The 24,689-nt window shown below is 44.3% G+C and overlaps 1 protein-coding gene and 1 pseudogene across 1 annotated transcript; both read left to right on the top strand.

The window, feature by feature from the left end:
- Positions 1-11,503: 11,503 nt before the first annotated feature.
- On the top strand, positions 11,504-13,435 carry LOC133884400 (bZIP transcription factor 29-like; annotated as a pseudogene).
- Positions 13,436-23,903: 10,468 nt separating this feature from the next.
- On the top strand, positions 23,904-24,221 carry LOC133884389 (ketol-acid reductoisomerase, chloroplastic-like). Its single transcript, XM_062323788.1, has one exon. It carries the CDS (start codon positions 23,904-23,906, stop codon positions 24,219-24,221), a length of 318 nt encoding a protein of 105 aa, XP_062179772.1.
- The last annotated feature ends 468 nt before the right edge of the window (positions 24,222-24,689 follow it).

Genomic DNA, 24,689 nt, shown 5'->3' with positions numbered 1-24,689 from the left:
GCAACGGACAGCGGAGGCTCAGCGTGGGCAGAGGGTATAGCGATGGTGCAGCAGAGAAAACTAATCTTAAAAAAAACCTACAAAGAGAATCTATCCAGATGCATCAACGAAAACTAGAGACCACCAAAAACATCGGACAACAAGCAACATGTTCACAACACACATGATATGCTGGCAAAAAGAAGGCACACGAGGCAGATCCATAAATACATTGAATCAAGTTTAGGCGTTTCCGTCCTGACTCATAAACTTTAGTGATAAATAGCACTGGGAAAACCGAAAGGCGAGTCTATCGATGCCGGTCTTCTTAAACAAAACACACCATAGAGACATGAATACTCGTAACCATTTCATTCTAAAGACCTGCCCAAAACCATGTCATCTCCATCGACTTCCATTTCAGCATCATGTTTCTTTTGTTCAACATCCCAGGGTGGCATCGCCATCCCAAATCCAGCATGCTTCTTGATAGGGGATCCCAGCAACTCCGTCCCTAATCGTTTCAGGTCTCCCTTTGTGCCTGCACCCACAGATACAGCCCATGTTTAGTCACTACTAAAAATTCAGCCTGATGATGCTGCGGATTCAATCTACCAATCCTTTTTATATCACCTAATTAACGACTACTCTGCAGCCTCCTAAGCAAACCATGTCATCAAACAATCAGCAACCAATACAGACCTCGAATACTGTGAGCTGTATTTCCTAGCAAACACTAACAATCCACCCAACACACCATATGTTACACGTTGCCTCAAAAAGGATGATAGGTGTGTAGCAAAGGCACCTTTTATTCTTATTCTGAATTTTCTGTTTAATGCTAACTATCCTATTCATGTGCAAAATCCAGCAACCTAATGTTGCAGTTACGAGCGTGTCCTGGACTATGATACAAAATTGAAGCCTAATCGGGTAAGTTGCATTTTGAACAACAAGCATCCCTTCATTAATCCTAACATTTTAGAATGATTGTGGCTCTGATGATAAACAGGCATGATGGTAAGCCGTCATGGAATGCACTACCAGTACAACCTTTCTTCTTTTTTGCTTCAAAAAATTCCTTTGTTCATCTGATTGAAATGGCTCACTGATGTATGTTTTAATCAGTGCCCTGCAGTTCTAAATAATAATTTATATTTGCTTCACTTCTTTGTCTCAAAAAAGGGTGGTCTTTTATTGGGTCAAAAGCCAAATTGGTCCCTTAACTAATGCAGAAGGATATGGTTCCTGAGGTGTAAAAATGGTCAAGTAGTCCTTCTCAGCTTTCATTTCTGGGTCAGATCACTCCACATTTGCCTACTATTCATGGCATGGCATGGGCTCATGTAGCACCAATTCGGCATTAGAATTACTGGATGGCTTAGCACGTGTAAAATCCCACTCTCTCCAACACATTTGTCTTAGAACAGATATTATTTTGTTTCTATCACAATCTGAAGTCTGGCTAGTCAGCCGGCAACAACGGCAACGAGCGCAGTATGTGAATCTTGACTTTGTTGATTTAGCTTCTAAATTGCGAGTTTGGAGCCCTGAACAGACCACCAGTGTTAAGCCAGGGGAAGGAAAGGGTGAGGCCAGTTTAATCAATTGCTAGCTTAGCTTGGTGTCAGTAGCAAAGGGTTATCGTTCCTGTCAGAGGATCAGGTCTCTGTGTGGAGCCGGAGAAGAAAATAGCACAAGCAAAGAACAGAATTAGAAGAAGCAATCGCGGCAAGAGAGACAGGAGGGCAAACAAGCTGTTTCTACTAGTTGAGCCAACAAGATGAATATGCAATTTGACAGCACATTGAGGTGGCATGATAAGCAGGAAAGTGTCCTTGCTTGGCCCAGAAATCAAACGTGAAGTACTTCTTTGACCCATTTGAAAGGTGAGAGACCAAAGTGACCTTTTCAATCAAGTACCTGTACCAAATTGACTATTCAGCCTCTTTAAATTGAAGCATGTTTTCTTTTAACTTCCTCAATTAGGATGATAACACAGACATGTAAACAGACTATGAATTGATATTCGATTTCACCATGATGGGATCCATTAGGAACGCAATGATGCCATCTCTCTGAGAAGCTACACGAGGAATCAACCACTCCTGGAGCATGCTTCTGTTATCTACCTATAACAAGAGGGATGCATGCAACATTGATCACTGGACAACACATTAAATCTGTTGCATTCGATGTACCTTGTCTGGATTTGATGCTCGGCTTGGACATTCATTTGGCCACCCACCTATTAGCCATAATACGGCCTAAACGGCCTGATTTTGCAGCCTAACTGACGATTACACTGTAATAAATTGGGCACAATTTCCTTCTTCGCAGCCTAGTAGACATGTTTTAGAAATTGCTCCATTAGCGGTTCAACATTTAACAACTGGGTTCCTTCCAGTTTATCATCACTTGGTCTGTAACTCTGTATCCAGCCTCTATGCATGCAATATATTTATCACCATCCCAAAGTCTTCTCTAATCAGCTGTGCCTAGTGTCTACAAAAGGTGTCCTCACCTAGCACTATATCAAAAGCCACAGCATGTTGTATGGCAATTTCAAATGAGTGTGGGATCCTCTTGCCTGCCTCTTATCTTGAAAAAAAAGTATTAGTTTTCATTATGCTTCAACTAGTTATCAGATAAGTCCCCCCACCCCCTATATGATTGTTTGCCCCTTGCAACTACATATTGGCAATATGTATCAGCTAACAATCTAACTATATTACCATTTAGATGCACGGCTGTGTACTTTGTTTTCTAGAGTAGGACAACCAAAAGTTTTGTAGATGTAACCACACAATAAGGGATGCTCTGCTAGAACATAATTACCTGGAGCTCTCGTCAGATAGTTTGATATCCTACTGTGCACATAGGCGAAACTCAGGGCGACGGTTCTTTCTGCAGCAAACTCAGCCACTCCTTGTAATGTGTTCTTCCTCATGTCCACAGCAACCACCCAAGCCTTATCATCCCGGCGGTTCTTCTTGATCATGAAGTAAACAATGCCATCATTATCGTGCAAGCTGAGTGTGGGTTGACATATGTCAAGCTCCTTGAATGGTTCAAGAGGCATGCCTCCATTGTCCAGCACCTTAGGCAGCAGTTCAAAATGTGGGTTGCTGTCAACAGAGATACCGGAAGATTCGCATGTAGCGATCCGGCCGAACAGCCGGACGGAGCATCCCGATTTCGTGCTCATTCGCTCTCCTGCGCGTGTGCATTCGTGATTTTTTATTTAACTTTTGATTTTATTTGAAAGTATAAAAGTAGTCTAAAAATTTTAAACGTTTTTATAAATAATCTATTTTAATTGGTTTGATTAAAAATTATGAGTCAATATTTAATTAAAATTCTTCAAATTAGAGTTCACCAGTAACCTGTTTTATTTAGTTGATGACGATGGCATCTATACTATTACTGAACCAACTTTAGACAAAAACTATATTCCATCTTCTAATTCTGACTCAGATGATTCTACATCTGAGGAGACAGATGAGGAAGAGGAGGTAGTAAAGGACAATATGTCACCACATATCTATAAAGTAGTATATGACAAAGATAACCCACAAATAAAAGTAAGCATCGTCTATCCCAACATTAATGAATTTAAGTTGGCTATAGCATCCCATGCAATCAACCATGAGTTTGAATATTACGTTGAGAAGAGTGATCAAGGAAGATTCATGGCACATTGTACTGGAAAACCCTTTGGCTGTAATTGAAGGATTCATGCTTCTACAATGACCGACAACATCACAGTAAAGGTAATTTTTGTTTTTTGCAATGTGACTTGCTTTCCTTGTAATGATTTCTCACATGTATTTTACCATAATATAATTATTTATCTTATGGTATGTGAAGAAAAACCCTAGTGACAATACTGTAATAATACAAGAAGAAGTGGGAAGGTGAAGGCTGCAACCAAGTTTTGGGTCTATGAGAAAGTGAAGGATTGGCTCGTCGAAGATCATGGTCTTGGAGCAAAATAGCAACATAGAAGGATCAAAGATGACTACAAGGTACTGGTTCACTACAAAAGGGTGTATGCATGTAAGGAACTAGTTCTAAAGCAATTGTTTGGTGATTGGGACACAAGTTTTGACAACCTGTACGGATTCAAGGAGCAAATAGAATTATCATGTCCTGATAGTGTTGTAGCTTTTGATCATCATACTATCAGTGAGAAGATCAAGTTTAGGAGATTTTTTTTCTTTGCAATGAAACCATGTATTGATGGATTTCTCAAAGGTTGTAGACCCTATTTGGCAATAGATAGTGCTTTTCTGACTGAAAAGTTCAAGGGCCAGTTATGCATTGCCTGTGCAGTGGATGGACACAACTAGATGTATCCAGTTGCTGTTGGAGTGATAGGCTCAGAGACCAATGAGAACTGGATCTAGTTGATGGAAATACTTAGAGATGCAATAGGAACACCGCAAGGCTCGCACCTAATCGTTCTCTCTCTCTCTCTCTCTCTCTCTCTCTCTCTCTCTCTCTCTCTCTCTCTCTCTCTCTCTCTCTCTCTCCATGTCTGTTTAGAAATGGAAACTCACAACCTCCCGGTAGCCGGTATCGAGTCCACCTTTTCACGACTCCGGAATCTCCAAGGACGCAAGGAATTCAATAGGCACTCGAGTACCAAGCACCTTTCCTCCGTTGATTGATGGCCGCAGCCCTCGACTTCACCTAAGACCCTGTGTAAGACCCCTTTTCCGGGACCTCTTATGCCTTATGTATCAGTCTCTGGATCAAGTAGCTGATACACATAGTATAACAGTTACAGTATCACAGTCAAATTTTGTACATAAAGTATTAAATTTACAGAGTACAAAAATGTCTACAAACCTGGCCTAATGGCCATCAAAAGTACATCGGAAACATCTATCTAAAGCCACAAGCATCTAGGGAGTGAACGTGACTTCTAACTCTACTATTCATTTGTGCCTCCATCTTCGACGTAGTCGACCTCTATTTACTCATCTGAATGATAGCAAGAGTGAGTACAGAAGGTACTCAACAAGTTCTATACCACTTCAAAGTGTTGATAGATGCATAAGAGATGGATCAAAGACAAGACTTTACAGTTTTGTTTTAAGTGTAAAACAGTTTTATGTAGGTATTCAATTGTATTCTCTATTATTAACCTTTAAAATTGTTTGAACTAGAAAAACCAAGTAACAAGATATATCTGGACGTTTTTCGGTCCTGGGAGGGGCTACACCTCGCTTCGCAGTCCCTATCATTATATCTGGCATACCTCTAGTACCACATAGCTTCTGGCGGATTGAGCCAGCAACCTCATCACACGGATATTTAGTCCATACACTCACTCATTAAGACACACACATCCCTTAGTCTAATCAATCGAGGTTGTCACGTCCCAAAATGCTAATTGCGTAATTAAGCATGCATAATCGTCATCGTTTGCGCTTACACGTGTTTGTCTATCAAAAACTAGTTAAACATATTTCAAATACCTTAGATATGGTTTAGAGCACCTTGGAGAATCCCTAAACACTTTGGAGAAGGAAAAGAATGGAATGGGGATGATGAGGGGAGACTTAGGAAAATTTATGCAAAAGAACCCCCTCACGGTCTGACCGGGATCACCTGCGGTCTGACCGCCAGTTGTGCTGCCATGGGGGCTGCCACGTGTATTTCCCCGCGGTCCGACCAGAGCTATCCGCGGTCTGACCGCCAGCACACAGAGGCTCGGGTTAAAGTGGTCGGTTGCCCTCTCACTCTCTCATTTCACTCTCTCTCTCTCTCCATCAAGCCCTAGTAAGAGAGAGGGATCCCATTTCGTCGCGTTTGAGGGCCGAAGATCGTAGGAGGGGAGTCCCACGAGCTCCTGAAGGACTTCCCCAAGTTCTTCCCCCTCTTCTCCCTCACCAGAGGACCGTTCTTCGACCACAAGCTCCTACGCCACCCCGGAAGCTGATCCGTAAATCAAAGCCTTGTCGGAGGAAACCCATCCACTAGAAAGCTTCCATAAGCTAAGGTGAGGCATCCCCTACCACTTCCCCCTCATTTTCAAGCTCAATCCGACCCCCGTGTCATTTAGGCTCAAAACTCAACCTAGCCTAGATCCAATCTATGTGGTATTTTGAGTTTAGCTCGGTGAATGATGTACAGATCACTTTAGAAGCACTCCACTAGTCTCATAGAGCACTTTGGTACCCTTTGCCATCGAAGGTTTTGCCGGAGTCCTCGCCGGCGACTACGCAAAGGTGCTGCCGATAAGGTCTGGCGGTCTAACCGTCGCGATGGTCGGTCTGACCGCCACTTAGGTCCGGAAGGTCCGAAGTGAAAATCCTGTACAGGGGTCACACCGGCACTAGGGCCGGTTTGACCGCCATGTGGTGGTCTGACCGCCAGAGGCCAAAACTCTCTGCTGGCCATTGGTCTGACCGTCACCCCAAGACCGGTCTGACCGTTAACCTGTTGAAGCTAGCTGCACTTAGGATAGCTTATCTGGGTTTCAAACTTCGAGACCCTAGTCCATTAGCGATCCTTTGCAAATTTTTTGAAACCCTAACACTCTACTATTACTTGAGCATGCATCATTTATGTACTTTTCATTTGTTCGCCTATTTATGCATTGCACCCATGATTCTTTTAGAGAATGTTGAACAGACGATCCAGGCGAGCAAAGGCGACACCGAGGCACCCCACTTCTATGAGTTGTGTGCGGGTAGCTTTAGGCAACCGGTGGAGTAGCAAGGCAAGCATCTAAGCATACTGCACCCTTTGTTCAATTGAATGAAGTCTAAAATTGATAAATTATGCTTATGTATGTCGCATGTTTAGCGAGTCAAGTGTCGGGAAAAAATGGGTAAAATCTATGTTGATTGCATGATCTCTACCTTGAATTGTCATTCATCCATATCCTTGTAACCTTGAGCACATGATCGATGTCTAATTACAAGTTTATTTGTTATGCTTAGCAATGCTTAGGTCTTCGGTAGAAGTCAAGCGACGGTACCGCCATTGTTCGTGAGCATAGGGCTCAATTATGGGTTATGAATACATTTATGATGTTGAGATGGTTGGATGAGTGGTGAGTATGAGACGAGATGTGGGCAATGTTAAGGGTGTTTTTTGCTTAGGAGGAGTCTTCGGGGCAGTTCGTGAGAGGAACTCAAACACCGTAGATCGCCTGTATCATTTAAGGTTGTCCATCGGTGCAGTTGTTTATAGCACTTACCTTACTCACCACATGCCAATCTAATGGTAAGGCAAGCCGAATTCCTCTGTAGCTATGGTCATTTGGGCCTGAACATCAACGGTATGAGCAGACGAGCTTGTAGAGATATCTAGTTTTCTCTGGGAGTAGTTCTAGATACCTCCACACCGAGTGATGCAGATCCAAATGGTTGGGGCTTATTGGGAAAGGTTGACACTAGTACCCCTTGCGTGGGCCTATGTGGACACATGAGCCGTATGATTCTCAAGTTGTGTGGGTCCAGACAGAGATGGCCAAATGGGCCACTCAGGCCAGCTACTGTAATGGGTCGTGTTGTGCCGGCCCGCGTGCCTCCCCCTCAGCCCATGGCACGGCCCGTCGGTCACCGTGCCGTGTCGTGCGGGCTCGGGCACGATTGCGGCCCGGCGGCACGATCGGCCCGACAAGCACAACAGGCCCGGCGGCACGGTTAGCCCGACGGGCACAATAGGCACGGAGGCACAGTCGGCCCGATAAAATAAAAAAAATAGCTACAAAATTAAAAAATATAGAGAAAATAGATAAAATATGATAAAAAATATAAAAAAATAGATTAAAAAATAGCTACAAAATTAAAAAATATAGAAAATAGAAAATAGCTGGGCCCATGCGTACCGGGTCGAATCGTGCCTAGCTGGGCCATGCCCGTGCCGACCTGGGTTGGGTCGTGCCTGTGCCAGCTCGACTCAGCTAGGCCGTGCCGCGCGCTCGGGCCAGGCATGGCCTGTAGCCTCGTGCCGTGCTAGCCCGGCCCGTCTTGGCTCAGGCTGTGCCGTGCCTAGGCCGTGCCTACAGTGTCGTGCCTAGGGCCGGTCCAGTAGGCACGACCCATTCGGACATCTTTAGGTCAAGGAGTATCCCATATAAGGTGTAAAATATTTCGAAATGCCGCGCTCTTGGTCATGAGTATGCTCCTGTTCATTTGCATCGGTCGTAGAGTTACGAATAGGGGTGGAAATGGATGGCAGGAAATCCGAATTATCCAATTCCGTATCCGTTAAAATACGAATATGGATATCTGTATCTGTATTCGTTTCTGAAATGGATACTAAAATCGATATATCCGAATTCGTTTTCGAGATTCGGATTCAAATGTGGATATCTGAATTCGAGATATATCCGATTCGTATCCGTATCCGCCAACCAGGGAACCAAATTTTGCTAAAGTTTTAGAAATTTCAGATATGAACGAAGTTCCAACCCAATCAAATTGGAACAAATTTCAGTCAAATTTCATCAAATTTTAGTTAAATTTGATCAAAATTTAAATTTCCAACATGAATTTTGAACAAAATTTCTAAAATTCCGTCCCAATCAAATTAGAACAAATTTCCGTCGAATTTTATAAAAAATTTAAATTTCCGACCTGAATTTTGAAGATCGAGTAGATATCCGAATGCGGATTCGTATTCGAACTATCCGATTCATATTCGTATTCGAGGATATTAGGATCCGTATTCGCATTCGGATTAAAATGTGGTAAATCGTACTATACGAATTCGATTCCATGCGTATTCGATCCGTTTCCATCCCTAGTTACGAATGTGGAATGGTGGTATGGATAGTATGTTAGGAAAGGTTGATGAATGGCTATTGATGGATTACTATGGTTTCATTTATATTTGTGTGCAGGTTAGTAGTTACAGGTTTGAAAGGGTATGTTGGGTAAGTTTAGATGCTCACACATATGTGTCTAGGTTGCGGGCGCATATGTTTTACTTAACCATGTGGCATACTCTTGCTAATATCCAAATGCATGATCCTTGGAGTCGGGTTATTTATATGTACCCTATATGGATTAAGTCTTGCAAGTACCTTCGTACTCATCTACTCTACAGGTTTTGCAGGTGAGAAACAGATGGTGTTTGGCTACTTCGTGCCCGCCGGCGATGGCGACGGGCAAGAGTAGTTCATCCTACTCTGTTGACGAGGCTTTTGAGATGGTGCCTAAGGGCATATGACGCCTCTCTCTTTTGTTGTTAATAGGTTTAACCTTCCGCAGCTTAGTTGCTTCTTTTGTTGTAAATTGATGTAAATGGTTGCATGACTAAAGACTTGTAATATAACTTTAATTACTTGCTCTTTATTAAGCTTTGTTATGATGTGTTATGTTGGTAAGGTATGTGTTCCGATCTTGGGCACAAACATGTGTCGAGACTACCGGAGCGGTATTCTGCTTAATCATTGAAGTCGTGATTAAGCAAATGATCGATTTAATGATTAGTTAGAATACTATTTGGACGGTTCTTCACAGCGGTTATGCTTCGCATGTCCATGAACGCAGACACGACTATTCAAAAAGATTTACATTCTGTAGAGGTTGTACACTGTATCCACACAATATGATCAGCCTCCAACTGTTGCAAGCGGAGGAACGAATCATACCGAGACACTTCAATCATTTTTCCTATCGGACTTTTCTACGTGATCCATGAAGTGCTTCAGGTCTCGTATAGAGGGCAGACCCCCGTGACCATCGACGTGGCTGGGGCGGAAACTTCTTCGTGACAACCTGAAGACACTTGGCTCATGCGTTGCTCCCAGCCACCTAGTGTAATGTCCAACTCGGTTCGGTGAAAGAAAGATCAAGTCTTGCCCATACAGGTACGCATGGTTGCACTAGGGTGGCTTAGCATGTCAGAGTAATTGATTCGTTGCTTAAATGGCCAGGGTAGGTATCTTCTGGCAATGAATACCATAAAGGTAACTCAAGCCCCCAAAAGCATCCTCGATCGGATGACTACTCTACTTGCCCCGCCAAAATAACTTTTTCACCTATTTTTACACATCTCCCATCATATCCCACATGACATCAAGGATTTCACAACCATCATGGAATTCACAACCATAAAGGATTCATGGTATATGAGTTAATTTGATAAACAGTGAACGGCATCCCTGAAGAGATGTATTCAAAAAGCGACGTCTCTAGGGAGACGTATTCAATCCTAAGCATGTTAGATATCAAGGCGTAGTCCGGCGTTAATATAGATAACAATAGGTAATCCTAGGGTGATATGTATTATGAATTATAACATATAAGGCATGACAATTATTTGATAAGATTAACTAATACAAGGAGTTTAAAATAGTACAATACATAGCACATGCGATAATAAGTCCAGTTTTAAGTTAATCATGTAGATTATTTGAAAACATAGGTTCAATATGATCAAGGAGATAGGACATGACTTCTCCGAAGTTCCCTTCTAAGCCTTGGTCATAGTCAGGATCCTCCAGGTTCTCCACAAAGTCTTCCGGTTCTGCAACGCGACTACGATCAATAACGAACTATACTAGAGAAGAATCAAATAACACCAATGAAAACCAAATGATCCCTAATAGATATCACACTGTGATAAATAGGTAGACCTCAAATTTAGATGAATTTAGGTGGAAGAATCGCCAAAATCGGAGTCAGAACGGAGAAGTTATGACTTACGGAAGATTTAATCTAAAATTAAATCAAGAAATTATAAAATAGCACTATTCATGGATCGGGCCCCACAAGTGGGACCCACTGAACAGTACCTGGTGGCATCCACTTGCATAGTACCCTGCTGGGCCGAGATGGACTTGGATTGGGCTGGGCTTAGGCCGCACAGTATTGGGTTGTACAGTCGGGCCGATTGTGTCACGGCTATGGAGGCTAGGCTGGCCTATTGGGGCATGACCTTTTGGCAGCTAGGCTCGTCTAGCAGGCCGATGGCGCATGGGCCGAGCGCGGCCTGCTCAGCTGGGCTGGCATGGCGCATGAACGGGCACGCTGGCCGAGCAGAGTGGTGAAGGGGAGCAGCAACGATGAGAAATCACGAGGGCGTAGAGCCGAGATCTCATAGGAATTATGTTTCCTCTGGGGAACCACGAAGATGAAGGGTCGCCGGGCCTCTACAAGCTCGTGGGGGGAAGAAACGACGACAGAAAGCTCCAACAACGAGTCATGGTGCGGTAGCGGTGTAGTGGTGGCGGCGAGGTGGGGGAAAAGAGAAATGGAGGGATGGGTGCGCTATTTATAGAGGGAGGGGCGCAACAGTAAGGCAGGAAGGGGGCGAGAAGGTGCAGCACAGCTCGATGGAGGCGCCTACCATGTTTCGTGCGGGGCGACGGCTCTGCGCCGACCAGCACGTACGATGGGCGTCGAAGTCACGTGTGGTAGTGCGGCTTTGGCTGCACGTGTGAGAGAACAGGGAGGGGGAGAGAGAGGGAACGCATATAGATGGGCGAGGTGGTGAGCAAGTGGCCGACGTATTAACTGCATCGGCCGTCGTGGTGGCGGGACAGCATGGCGCGATGTTGCAATGGAGGAGGGAGATAGTGGGCATCAACGGGTGCCACATGTCAGCGAGTGGGAGCGACTGGCGTGAGCGCGCGGGGGTGGATGGCCGACACATGGGTGGTGCGGTTCTTCATGTGCATGCGCGCGGTCGGCCGAGCCGCTGCTCGCACATGGAGATTGGGCCGAGGAGGCATGCTGTGGGCCGAGCGCAGGGAGAGGAGAGTGGAGAAGAAACCAGGCCGGCTGGCTGGTCTGTTGAGCCACGCAAAAGAAAAGGGAAAAGAGGTGGCCTGAGAGGGAAAAAGGAAAAGGGAATAGAGAAAGATTTTTGGGATAAATTCAAATAAGGTATTTGAATTTGGATTTGACTTTGGACTTGGCATAATTTCAAATAGGTATATTTGAATTATGCAAAGAGAGTAAAGCTCTAAGATTTGGAAGATGATTTGAATAAAAAAGATTTGAATTCAAATTGGATTTGAGCTGAAAAGAAATTAAGAATAGATTTGAAATTGAGAGACCATAAAAACAATAAACCAATTGCATATGAATCAATTGATGCATAAAGAAGTTTAGAGTTTAATTTAGTGCATTTGAATACTTAGCCAATTTAATATATATGAATATATACATACACATATACATATATTCATATACATATTTCCTTGATTTTAAGTGAATTAATTAATTACAAAAGTTTTAATTTAGAGTGAATTTTGCTATAATCTATATGCTAAAACTCAAGATGTTACACCCTGAGACCTATAACTCTGAAGTCTGTCTCACAAGACTGTATAACTCTGAAGATCTCAAAATTTTCCCCAAATTTTCCCAAATCTTCTCGAAACTGCACTAGAACTCTTGTTTGACGAAAGATGAATGCCAGTATCATTGATTGTTGCACAAGTAAAGAAAGGGTCAGTTGTTGCGCAAGTAAAGAAAGCAGGTGCGTCTCTCATCCCCCTACGGCCAGATCCCCGTGCTACTGGGCCCCGGTAGTGGGGGCCACCATGCACTCGTTGTCCCAGCCCCTCTTCTTCTCGCTCGACTCGCTCTCCACCGCCATACGTCGATCTGGGTGTGGCGCCCGATATACCACCTTCCCCGCCGTCGTTGAGCTCCGACCCGCCACAGTTCCGGCTGCCGATGAGGAGGGTGGGGCACCGGCGATCGCAGAGCGACATCTCCTTCGGCTTCAGGTAGCTCAGCTCATCGATGCCGCCACCAGTGCCGATGAAGTGTGAGGCGGCCACGGCGGCGGAGGGTTGCAGATCGGACAGCGACACGTGGCCTTGTACGACCTCGTCAACGCCTACATGGACCTGGACAAGCTGGACCCGCTCAACTCTTCCGAGGAGCACCACGACGATCGCGACAGCCACGCGAGCGGCATGCGCTGGGAGCGCATTGGAGAGCAGCGAGAACGAGGCGGAGAGCCAGTCCATGTCAGTAGAGAGGAAGGACGGGGGCAAGTCCCGGCATTGTCGCAGCCTATCGATGAATAGCTTCATGAGGAAGCTCAACTTCGCTGTTGGTGATGAGTCACCAAAGCTACCGCTGCCATTTCCCAACGACAGCCTCACGAGGAGTGGGAGCGGCTCCCTGGAAGGAGGTGTTGTGGCACTGTTTGATATGGAGTTTGCAAATGGAGAGTTCACGGAGGCCGAGTAGAAGAAGATCATGGCAAACGAGCGGCTTGCGGAGATAGCTTTGACGGACCCCAAGAGAGTCAAGAGGTGTGCATTTCTTCGTATGTTTGGGACATTAATCCCTTTTACGGAAATTGAGCATTGTATCTTGTGGAATTTTTCAGGATTCTGGTGAATCGACAGATTGCAGCGGGGTCAAAGGAGCGCAAGATGAGGTACATTCAAGAGCTTGACCATAAGGTACAAGTATTGCAGACGGAGGTTACTACGCTCTCAGCTCAATTGACAATGTTGTAGGTTTGTTCTGTGAAACTAATGGAGATTTTATGGCATAATATATTGATTTTGTGCCAATGTTTTTCATGATCATTTGAACCCGAATGGATGGTAGCACAGGATACATTCTTGGACCAAAGCAATCGGAGTAATTTTGGATGATGTGGGTAATGAATCACTCACTGAGACATAAGCAGTACCCATAGTTGTTTCGTGGAAAGTTTGTGAGGCCTTGCAGGGCTAGACAAGGTCAGATCTTTAATTAGTTATCCTGAGGCAATGACCACTTCGCCCTTCATGACCAACCATCGGAGCTTTGATCTCACATGATTTCATGGCATGTTACCAGCTATCCAAAAGCTTCATCTTTTGCAAAATTTTCTTATCGCTAATCTTGCCAATTAGTTGGATTGATCGGAACATGTATTCTTTTGTGGTTACCTGCAGGTGAGGGTCTGGTGATTAAAAAGTCGGAAGAGATGTATTAGTTTTGTTGTGTCAGGTTTGCTTGTGACTTTTAGTTGACTGAATTAACAGCTTTTTAGATTGTACGTCAAATTTCTTTCATATGGTCAGGCAGCTCATATTTTGCTTGGCAGTACGAAGGCTCGCATGCAACAGATCCTATTTTCTGCAAGAAATGGTCGTTCCGACTTTGCTGTGGAGTACTAAGCTTCAATTGCTGGACAAGTTTGCTAAATGATGAGCTACAGGAGTCCTTAGCTTGAGTTCAGGAAGACCTTCAAGAAGTTTTATATAATAGCGGTATACTGGGCTTAACTAAAATTCAGTTGTTGTTCCATATAAAGTATTTTTTGCTCTTTTAGGGTTGTTTTCATTTTAGGTGTAAATCATTACATCAGTTACAATCTTGATTTTATAATGTATTTTATAATGATATTATGTTGATCTATGAAAATACGAATGCATTTTTTTGGCTGAAGCATGCACCCATCGTGATGGAGTTGAGTTTGCTGCTGATTATGCACCCATCGTGATGGAGTTGAATATTGGTTGTGTCACGTTATTTTGTATTAGCTTCACCCAATTAACTATATTATCTCATAAACACTTTTAGCTCCATTGCAATCATACGACCATTATCATCCTACCATGATATAGCACTAAAAGAGCTTGATAGATGTAATGAAAACGCTCAGTCAAAAATAACATATTTTGCCCGAGTGGTCGTGTGTCATTTGTGCTTTACAGAATATGAATATTATGTGGTGTAAGATAATCTTCTATTGTAGCTCGTCGTATGGCACTCAAGCCCTATTTATTTCGACTTAGGATTGTGGATTCTAGCTTCTACAATCCCAAACTGAAACAAAAAGACCACTTCTAGCCCCAGATTCTAACAATCCGATTGTTGGATTGTTACAATCCAACAATCCGATTTCCCCCCGCATTTTCACGGATTGTCCATCAAAATTACCCGCATACCACTCCGCATCGTGTCGCGCCACCTCCCCATCACGCTGTCGCCGCCCTTGTGCACGGGCTCCTCCTGGCCAACCATCGAGGTCACCGCTGCTCAACCAGCGCAACCACCAGAGTGCTCCGCAACATCGCTCGCCGTCCCGGTCACCGCCCCTGCGCCCTTCGCTCTCATGCGTAGCAGCCGCGTCATCCCGCGTGCGCCGCCACTCAGCTGTGATTCACCTCGCCCCAGTCGGACCTCCTCCCCGTCGGCAAGCTCCACCGGATGCCCCCGCCCCCCTCTCTTGTTAGAAATAATAGCACTTTTAGATTTAATTTAATTCAATTTTTGATATAGCATGAACATGAATAGATGCAAATAATCAATTATCGACTAGCTTGGATGAGCCCTGACAAGATTCGAGTAAAATCGTCTAGAATTCGACCAACCCCAATCAGCTTCGACTAGGTACTCGAGAAGGATCTTGACTAGCTCACTCGAGAAATGTATCGACTAAAATACTCGAGTAGCATATCGACTAGTTTACTCGATTAAACACTCGAGTAGGATTGCAGTGTACGTACCAGATGGCGACGTGAGATGTAAAAGCCCCCGTGATGTTGATGCAGTAGGCGATGACGAAGATGAAGTGGTTGAATTTGATCTCGTTGTGCAAACAACTACGACGGTGGCAATGTAGACGAAGTAGCACACGATGATGTAGAGGAAGCAGATCAGAAGCAGTCACAACGAGCGCTTCCCAAAATCTTATTCGTCCTCTCCCAATGCAGAATCCCAAGAGCAATGGGTTAGATCTGCTCTCTCTTTCGTCGGTGCATGCCAGCGTAGCAGGATGGAGTAGACTACGTACGATGGCGCAGCAGAGAGAAATCGGCAAAACCCTAATTGCGTATGGCCTCTCTTCTTTGTGGCGACGGTTGGTAGATATATATAGAGCGAGAGTCACGTAGTTGAGACGTGCCACAACTGGAGTCGGTTACACTGCTATGATTGAAGTCTTAACCAACATAATTTCTATATATTTATTCGTTTACCCACGCAACAAAAAGAATGAAACAACAAAAGGAGGCCGCATCTGCGCAAGGAACTGGATCTGATTTCGGGAGACCATTCACGCAGGTGCCACATGCCCGCGCCCTCCGCCCCGACCCAGTCACGGCCCGGCGCGGTGTGGCGTGGCGCAGCGAGCGGGTGCATGCACGTGTTCTTCTAGTCGTCTCATCCACACATGCTAAGTGGGTGGAGGAGAGAAATTCTTTTTTAAGTTAGTCTCCATCCACATCCACTAGCAAGGTGGGACTAAAGAAACACACCTCTCTCACATGATTGGACCTTTGAGATTTATTTAGAATTATACAAATATAATGTGCTAAGCCCACATATTCTAACAATCCACTATCAGATCTCAAAGTCCCACAAAGATATGCCTTTTTCTCAATATTGTTTGATATACCGGTGTTTCAGTGGAGACAGTTAAGTTGAACATCCACCTAGAACATGAAGCTACACTCATTCTGAACTTGGACAATGGATTAAGCCTTGAATTGCAAGTCTTGTGCAAACAAGTTTCACTTGAAGTCATAACTAATAATTGGCTGCCAGTAGGCTACCTCGCGGGTGGAGCATATAAGTCGTACTCCATGGTCTCTTCATGAGTTTATTAGAGATCACCCAAGTCTCATAGACTGCGACCAATAGTAGGCTCATATAGGTGTGTTCTTTCAAGAATTCCCTGTAGGTTAGCATCTTCGCTAATTAAAGCCAACAGAACACATTAAGGCAATAGCCAACCTGCTTTACAGATTTTGAGAATCTTGCATCTTTACTCGAGTGGGTTGTGTGGTACTCTCCTTCAGTTAACCAATAGCTTGTTCTTCTCAGTTTCTAATTCACAGGATCTCCAATCACATAGGTTGGGTTGCCACTACTATATAACTCACATGGATCTCATACACATCTCCTTCGATGCATTATCTATCACATTTTGTGATAGTACTTTTGTAAATTGATCTGCTAGATTTTTAGCCATTTGGATATAATCCAATGCTATGACTCCGGAGTTCTTCAAAATTTTAACAGATTTCAATCTTCTCTTTACATGTCTTCAGGATTTCATGTTATCTTTAGAACTATTCACTTTGACAATAATCGTTTGATTATCACAGTTCATAAGGATAGCCAGTATCATTTTTTCGACCATTCGCAAATCCATCAAGAGCTCACGCAATCATTCTACCTCAATAGTGGCTGTGTCTAACACTGTGAGTTCTACTTCCATAGTTGACCTCGCCAATATGGTCTGTTTGCAAGATCTCATGAGACAGCAGCACCGCAAAGAGTGAACACATATCCACTTGTGGCATTGATCTCATCAATATCGGATATCCAATTTGAATCACTATAACCCTCCAGTACTGATGGGTACCCAGTATAGTGAAGTCCAAAATTCATAGTACCGAGCAAGTAGCGCGTGACTCGATCAAGTGCATGACAATGATCATCACCCGGGTTAAAGTAAACCGGCTCAATTTGCTCACAGCAAATAAGATGTCAGGTTTTGTAGCACTAGCTAGGTACATGAGTGATCTGATTATTTAAGAGTATCTCAGTTGATCCCTAGCAATTCTTTTGTTCTTTCGAAGTATTAAGCTATGATCATAAGGTATTAAAGTGATCTTGCTGTCCAAGTAGCCAAAGCGGCTCAAGATCTTTTCCACATAATGGGATTGTGAAAGTATAATTCCATTCTCACCTCTGATCAACTTATTATTTAAGATCACATCAGCCTCTCCCAGATCTTTCAAATCAAAATTTCTAGACAAATATGATTTGATCTCATTAATCACATCAAGATTTGTCCCAAAAATCAAGATGTCATCAACATACAAGAACAGAATAACTCCCTTACCCCCACCATGGCGATAAAACACACATCTATTAGCTTTATTAACAACAAAGCCCACAGATATTAAGGTTTATCGAACTTCTCATGCCATTTTTTAGGAGCTTTTTTAGGCCATACAAAGATTTTAGCAACTTACATACCTTGTCCTCCTGACCTTCTACTACAAACCCATCAGGCTGATCCATATAGATTTCCTCATCCAACTCTCTATTAAGGAAAATTATCTTAACGTCCATTTGATGAACGAGAAGACTATGTGAGGTAGCCAAGTAGAGTAGTACTCTTATTGTGGTCAATCTAGCGACAAGTGAATAAGTATCAAAGAAATCTTTGCCATCTTTTTTGGTATAACCCTTAGCTACAAGCCAAGCCTTATACTTTCCGATAGTACTATCAGACATAAGCTTCTTTTTGAACACCCACTTACAACCTACATGTTTACAACCATAAGGTCGATCTGTGACTTCCCAAGTCTCGTTGGCGAGAATGGAATCCATCTTGCTACGAACAACCTCCTTCCAGTAGTCTACATCTGGAGATGCATAAACTTCTGAAATTAACTTGGGAGTGTCATCCATAAGGTACACAATCAAATCATCACCAAAGGGTTTTATTGTCCTTTGTCTCTTACTCCTTCTTGGAGTTTCACTGTCATCCTCCTCAGGAACTAGCTCGAGCGATTGTTCAGAATACTCGAGTGGTGTAATAGGTTCAGGAATTATCTCAAAGGCTTGACTAGAAGTGTTATGTATATCATTCATAGGAAATATGCTCTTAAAGAAAGTGGCATCTCTAAACTCCATAATTGTATCAACTAGCATGTCAGACACCTCAGATTTAACTACTAAAAACTATAGACAATGCTCCAATGAGCATATCCCAGAAAGACACAATCCATTGTCTTAGATCACAACTTGCGCTTTTTAGTTATTGGTACATTGACTTTTGCCAAACATCCCCAAGTGCGCAAATAAGAAAGTGATGGTTTTCTCCCTTCTCATTCTTCATATGGGGTTTTTTCCTTATTTTTAGTAGGAACTCTATATAGAACATGACATGAAGTCAACAAGGCCTCCCCCACCATGCCTTAGATAAACCCGCAGTGTCTAACATGGTAGTAACTAGGTCAGTCAGGGTGCGGTTCTTCCTCTCGGCTATCTCGTCTGATTGGGGCGAATAGGGAGGTGTTATCTCATTAATAATTCCATGTTCCCTACAGAATAAGTTGAAATCACTTGAGAAGTACTCTCCACCACGATTCGACCTAAGTCTTCTGATTTTCCTTTCCAATTGTTTTCAACTTCTGCCTTATAGATCTTAGTCTAGAGCCTCATCTTTCGATTTCAACAAATACACATAAAAAAATTTAGATGCATCATCGATTAAAGTCATAAAATATCTTTTTCCACCCTTCGTCAACACACCATTCATCTTGCAAAGATCTGAATGTACGAGTTCTAACGTTACCAAATTTCTCTCCTTGACTGCCTTGAGGCTTACGAGGTTGCTTAGATTGCACATAACTTTGGCACTTAGAACCTTTAACAATGGAAAATTTCGAAACTAAATTCAAGCTGGAAAGCCGAGTCATACAAGAAAAGTTTATGAGACATAACCGTGAGTGTCAAACACTAGCCTTATCTCTATTAATATTGCCACAAATATGGTTCAGATTTATTGCAGAAATCAAAAAGAGAAAAGCGGAACAAGCCTCCACACTTATATCCTTTACCAATAAAACGTCCATATTTCGACAGAACTACTTTATTGGACTCGAGTACCACCTTAAACTCGTCTCTACAAAGAAGAGAACCACTAACTAGATTCTTGTTTATTGAAGGGACACGTTGCACGATATTTCCCAAAGTAAACTTCAGATCTACCGTGCCAACACCATGAATAGGAGCATGAGACCCATTCCCCATTAAGACGAAAGAATCTCTAGTGATCTGATAAAAGATAACATTGAACTGTCAGCACACACATATACATTAGCCCCAGTATCAATCCACCAACTAATAGACTAATTCACTGAAAAAATAATAGGTAGATTATCATACCCACTAGTTCCATCTCTAGTGTTGCCAATAGTCACGTTGACAGACTTGGTGTTCTTCCCTTGATTAACCTTTCTTTCTTTGCGGTCTCGACAATCTTTTGCCCAATGGCCAACCTTGCTGCACACGAAGCAAAGTTTATCATCTTTGTTCATCTTCTTGTTGAAGTTAGTGGTTTGTTTGGGCTTATTATTTTTTCCTTTGTAGTTGCTGTTAGAGGACTGTTGCACCACATTTGCGCTAGACTATCCATCTCCTCCTTTGTTATACACATCCTTAGCTAGAGCTTTCTCCTCAACATCAAGAAACGTGATCAGACTCTCAACAGAAATTTCTTGTCTCTTGTGTTTTAGAGAAGTAGCAAAATTCCTCCCTGAGGGAAGCAATTTGGCAATGATACCCCCAGCCACAAACTTGTCGGGTAAGATACACTTTAGGAGCTTGAGTTCTTTTACAATGCACTGAATCTCGTGAGCCTGCTCGACTACTGATCGATTATTGACCATTTTGTAGTTATGATATTGCTCCATGATATACAATTCATTGCCTACATCTGACGCACCAAATTTTGCATTCAATGCGTCCCACAACTCCTTTGTGTCCTTTATGTGCATGTATACATCATAGAGATGATCAACAAGAGCACTACGAACACATCCTACAAAGATTGTGTTGGCTTCCTCGAAGTTCTTCTCCTCGTCAGAGGAAAGAGTTCCTTCAGGCCTGCCAGACGCAACCCAATAGCAGTTAATAGCCGCAGAGTGGCTTTGACTTGCCATCTCTTAAAGTGCACACCAGTAAACTTGTCCAGCCTCAATGCATCGGCAAAACCAGCCATCATTAAATCAAAGTGCCTACAATAAGGTTTTTGGATTGTTGAAAATAATAGCACTTTCAGATTTAATTTAATTCAATTCCTGATATAACATGAACATGAATAGATGAAGATAATCAATTATCGACTAGCTTGGACGAGCCCCGACAAGATTCGAGTAGAATCAACTAGAATTCGACTAACCCCAATCAGCCTCAACTAGATACTTGAGAAGGATCTTGACTAGCTCACTCGAGAAATGTAATGACTAAAACACTCGAGTAATATATCGACTAGTTTACTCGATTAAACACTCGAGTAGGATTGTAGTGTACGTACCTGATGGTGACGTAAGATGTAGAAGCCCCCATGATGTTGATGCAGTAGGCGATGATGAAGATAAAGTGGTCGAAGTTGATCTTGATGTAGTAGATGACGACGACGGTGGCAATGTAGATGAAGTAGCACATGATGATGTAGAGGAAGCAGATCGTGAGCAATCATGACGAGCGCTTTCCAAAAACTTTATTCGCCCTCTCCCGGTGCAGGATCTCAAGAGCGAGGTGTTTTGGAGACCTGCTCTCCCGTTCGTCGGTGCACGCCGGTGCAGTGGAATGGAGTAGACTACGTGTGACAGCGCAGCAGAGAGAAATTGGCAAAACCCTAGTTATGGCCTCTCTTCTTTGTGGCGGTGGCTGGTAGATATATGTAGAGGGAGAGTCGTGCGGTTGAGATGTTCCATGACCGGAGTCAGTTACGCCATCACGATCGGAGTCTTGACCAACACAATTTCCATATATTTATCTGTTTGCCCACACAACAAAAAGAATGAAACCGCAAAAGGAGGCCACATCTGCACAAGGAACTGGACCCGATTTCAGCGGATCATCCAAGCAAGTGTTGCGTGCTCTGCCCCTGCCATGGCCCAGCCACAGCCTAGCGCGGTGCGGTGCGGCTTGGCGAGCGAGCGCACGCGTGTTCTTCTAATCCTCTCATCCACACATGCTAAGTGGGTGGAGGAGAGAAACCCTTTTAAGTTAGTCTCCATCCACATCCACTAGCAAAGTGGGACTAAAGAAACGCATCTCCCTCACATGGTTGGGCCTTTAAAATTTATTTAGAATTATACAAATATAATGGGCTAAGCCCACATATTCTAACATCTCTCTCCCTCCCTCCGACTTCCCTCTAGCGCCTCCCTCTTCCACCCTTCCAGCCTCCTCTCTCTCTGGCCTCCTCCCTATCTCCGATCTCTCTCTCCTTTCTCTATGAGCCACATGAACACAAGCCAACGGACCTTATCCTTTGGCCTCTCCCTTGTCTCGCCACCATGTGGGCTCCATCGGTCACAAGCTTGTGAGCCATCCAAAACATGAGTGCATTACAGATAATAGACATCCAAAAGCAGTAATCCACCGACCTCAGAATTCAGGTTGTCAAACAACTAGCAGCTTTTACAATTCATATTATAACAATTTTACAATCTAGATTATAACAATCTATCTTTTCACAATCCACAATCTACAAGCTGCTTTTCACAATCTCCAGCTGAAATAAACAGACCCTCAGTCAACTATAATACATTATGAAAATTTTTGGCTCCTGTTGGAACACATGGCACTCAACTAGTCTCACACATAGAAGCCTCCAGATGCATCTCCAATAATCCTGCTCTTCGCAGCCAGTCACGCACACTCCCACCCTTAGGGATGAAAGCGGGATGGGAAAATCCCATGCTGTTCCGCAACAGTTTCCCATTTTTACCTGACCGTTTTCATTTTTTCGGGTTTTACACAGGAGTGGGACGGAAATGGGGTGGTGAGGTCCGGATACGGGACCGAAATGGGTGAGGCCTCATCCCGCCCATTTTTATGGAATCCCATTTTTATTCAGGATTTTCCTGTTTCCACCCCGTTTGGAATGCAGACAGGCGCTCGAGATCTTGGCAGCCAACCGGGCCGCGACAGGGGTGTAGGGACAAGGCAACCACCACAACAACCTTTCCTGTCGTCGGCACTCCTGGCAGCAGCCACTGCCACCACTCTCCCCTCACCTTGCATCTCTCTCACCAAGCCATTGCATCATCGCACTCTACCGTGCCCCTTCCCTTGCTGCCATCCTCACTCGGCCACACTTTGGCGCTGGCAGCTCCGACGTGGCCCACCTTCGGCACCACCGGGTTGGGCCCCATTCGGCCCCAGTTCCCCACCAGCGCGCCTTGCCGTAGCCCCGGTCATGGCCGCCCGGATATGGGCTCCTCCACCCATGGCCCACCTGCTACTCCACCAGGTAGAGCGCCACTCGGCCATGGAGTCCGCCGGCGGTGAGCTAGGCTCCTCCCGGCCGGCTTCTTCCTCCCTAGTCGCCCCCTTCACCACTTCCCTGACCTGCGCCCTCATTTTCCCCTCTCTGTTCTCCCTCTCGGTGTTTCTCTCCTGCGCGCTCTAAGAAGCCGACACTGGTGAGCTCGGCTGGACTCCACTGAAACCATTCCCCGGTCAGCCTCACTCTCTCCAGCTCTCTCTCCCTCGCAGTCTCTCCCTCCCTCTCCATTTCTCTTTGCTTCTTGATCTCTCTCTGAGCCTCACACACCTATAGGCCGCCATCCTTATCTTCTGGTCTCTCTCTCACCTCACTATTGTGTGGGCCCACTGTTTGGATCGGCCTTATCTTCTATGGCACTTGTATGTCTGATTTGTTCTATGGCACTTCAACTAGCTCTGAAGAGCTACAATGGCAGCTTCATTAACATTACATTTCTTGCACTCAAGAACATGCAAAGAGCTCTAGATGAGGCTGGTTTTGGCCAATGCATGAAGGCAGTTGTTTCGTTGAATGCTGATGTCTTCAGCTGTCCTGAGAATAAGCCAGTGCCATCTGTTGGGAGTTTCCTCAGGGATATCAATGCCCTCATACAGTCATGCTTCACATTGTTAATTTCCTCCATGTGAATGATGCGCCCTTTGTTGTTAACACCTACCCATTTCTCAGCCTATACCTGCACAACTCCTGGTGCCCCTCATGGCACTTGGCGAGGTTCCGTCTTCCCGATTTTAATCACCGGTTTCCATCCGATACCGATATATTTCTGTTCGGATTGGTTCATTTTCGTATAACAGGCAATCCTGTGTTCGTTTTCGTTTCCGGTTTTCCCATTTTCGTTTCCGTTCGGTTGAGAAAATGTGAAACTGAAAATGGTTAGGGGGTTTTCCTGACCGTTCCCATCTGTTTTCATCCCTACCCACCCTAGCCATCGCATCGCATCCCAGATGACGGCGGCCACCTCCTCCTCCACCTCCCTCGGCATCGCCCATAAAACCCTAAACCCCACCCCCTCCAGAACCCCAGGCACCATCGCCACCACCTCCGTCTCCTTCCCCAACGCCCTGCCCACATGCCTCTTCGCCACCTCCACCGGCTGCCGCCACGTCGTGGCCAGAAAGGTCTCCTCGCCTTCGGTCATCGGAACCGCCATGCCGTCGCTCGACTTCGAGACCTCCATCTTCAAGAAGGAGAAGGTGTCCTTGGCTGGCCATGAGGAGGTCTGTTTTGTAGCCTTCCTGTGGTCCTCCGTGCTCGTTCGGTGATCGATCTGTGCAAGCTTACAACTGATGGTTCTTTTTGGGGGGTTTATGATGCAATATATTATGAGGGGTGGGCATAATCTGTTCCCGCTGCTGCCGGAGGTGTTCAAGGGGATCAAGCAGATCGGCGTCATTGGATGGGGCTCTCAAGTTGAATAGACGCTAAACTCCTTTACTGAGTGAATTTTGTTGCCACCTATGTCGGTTATGGTGTGTGTATTGCGTTATTCTATATAGCAGTATATGTAATTCATTATAGGTCTATATGTTCAGCAAATGATTGTGAACTATCTTGCTTTTAACATTTTGTGACCGGAGGCAGTTTTTTTACAAGGACATATAGAATGATTAACATTTATGTGGCCTTAGCATTCTTTGATCATATGGAGGTTGTGGGGCGGATTTCCGGAATGCTGCTTCCAACTTTGTTTGCTAATAGATGCGATTTTAACATCCCCAGTCTTGTTGGAC

Source organism: Phragmites australis, chromosome 1 (genome assembly GCF_958298935.1).
Source record: "Phragmites australis chromosome 1, lpPhrAust1.1, whole genome shotgun sequence".
Taxonomy (NCBI): Eukaryota; Viridiplantae; Streptophyta; class Magnoliopsida; order Poales; family Poaceae; genus Phragmites; species Phragmites australis.
Note: the sequence above shows the minus strand (reverse complement) of the source record. Positions and strands in the feature narration are given on the sequence as shown.

Coding starts and splice junctions, on each gene's coding strand:
- LOC133884389 (XM_062323788.1), top strand. CDS start 23,904: ATGACGGCGGCCACCTCCTCCTCCACCTCCCTCGGCATCGCCCATAAA.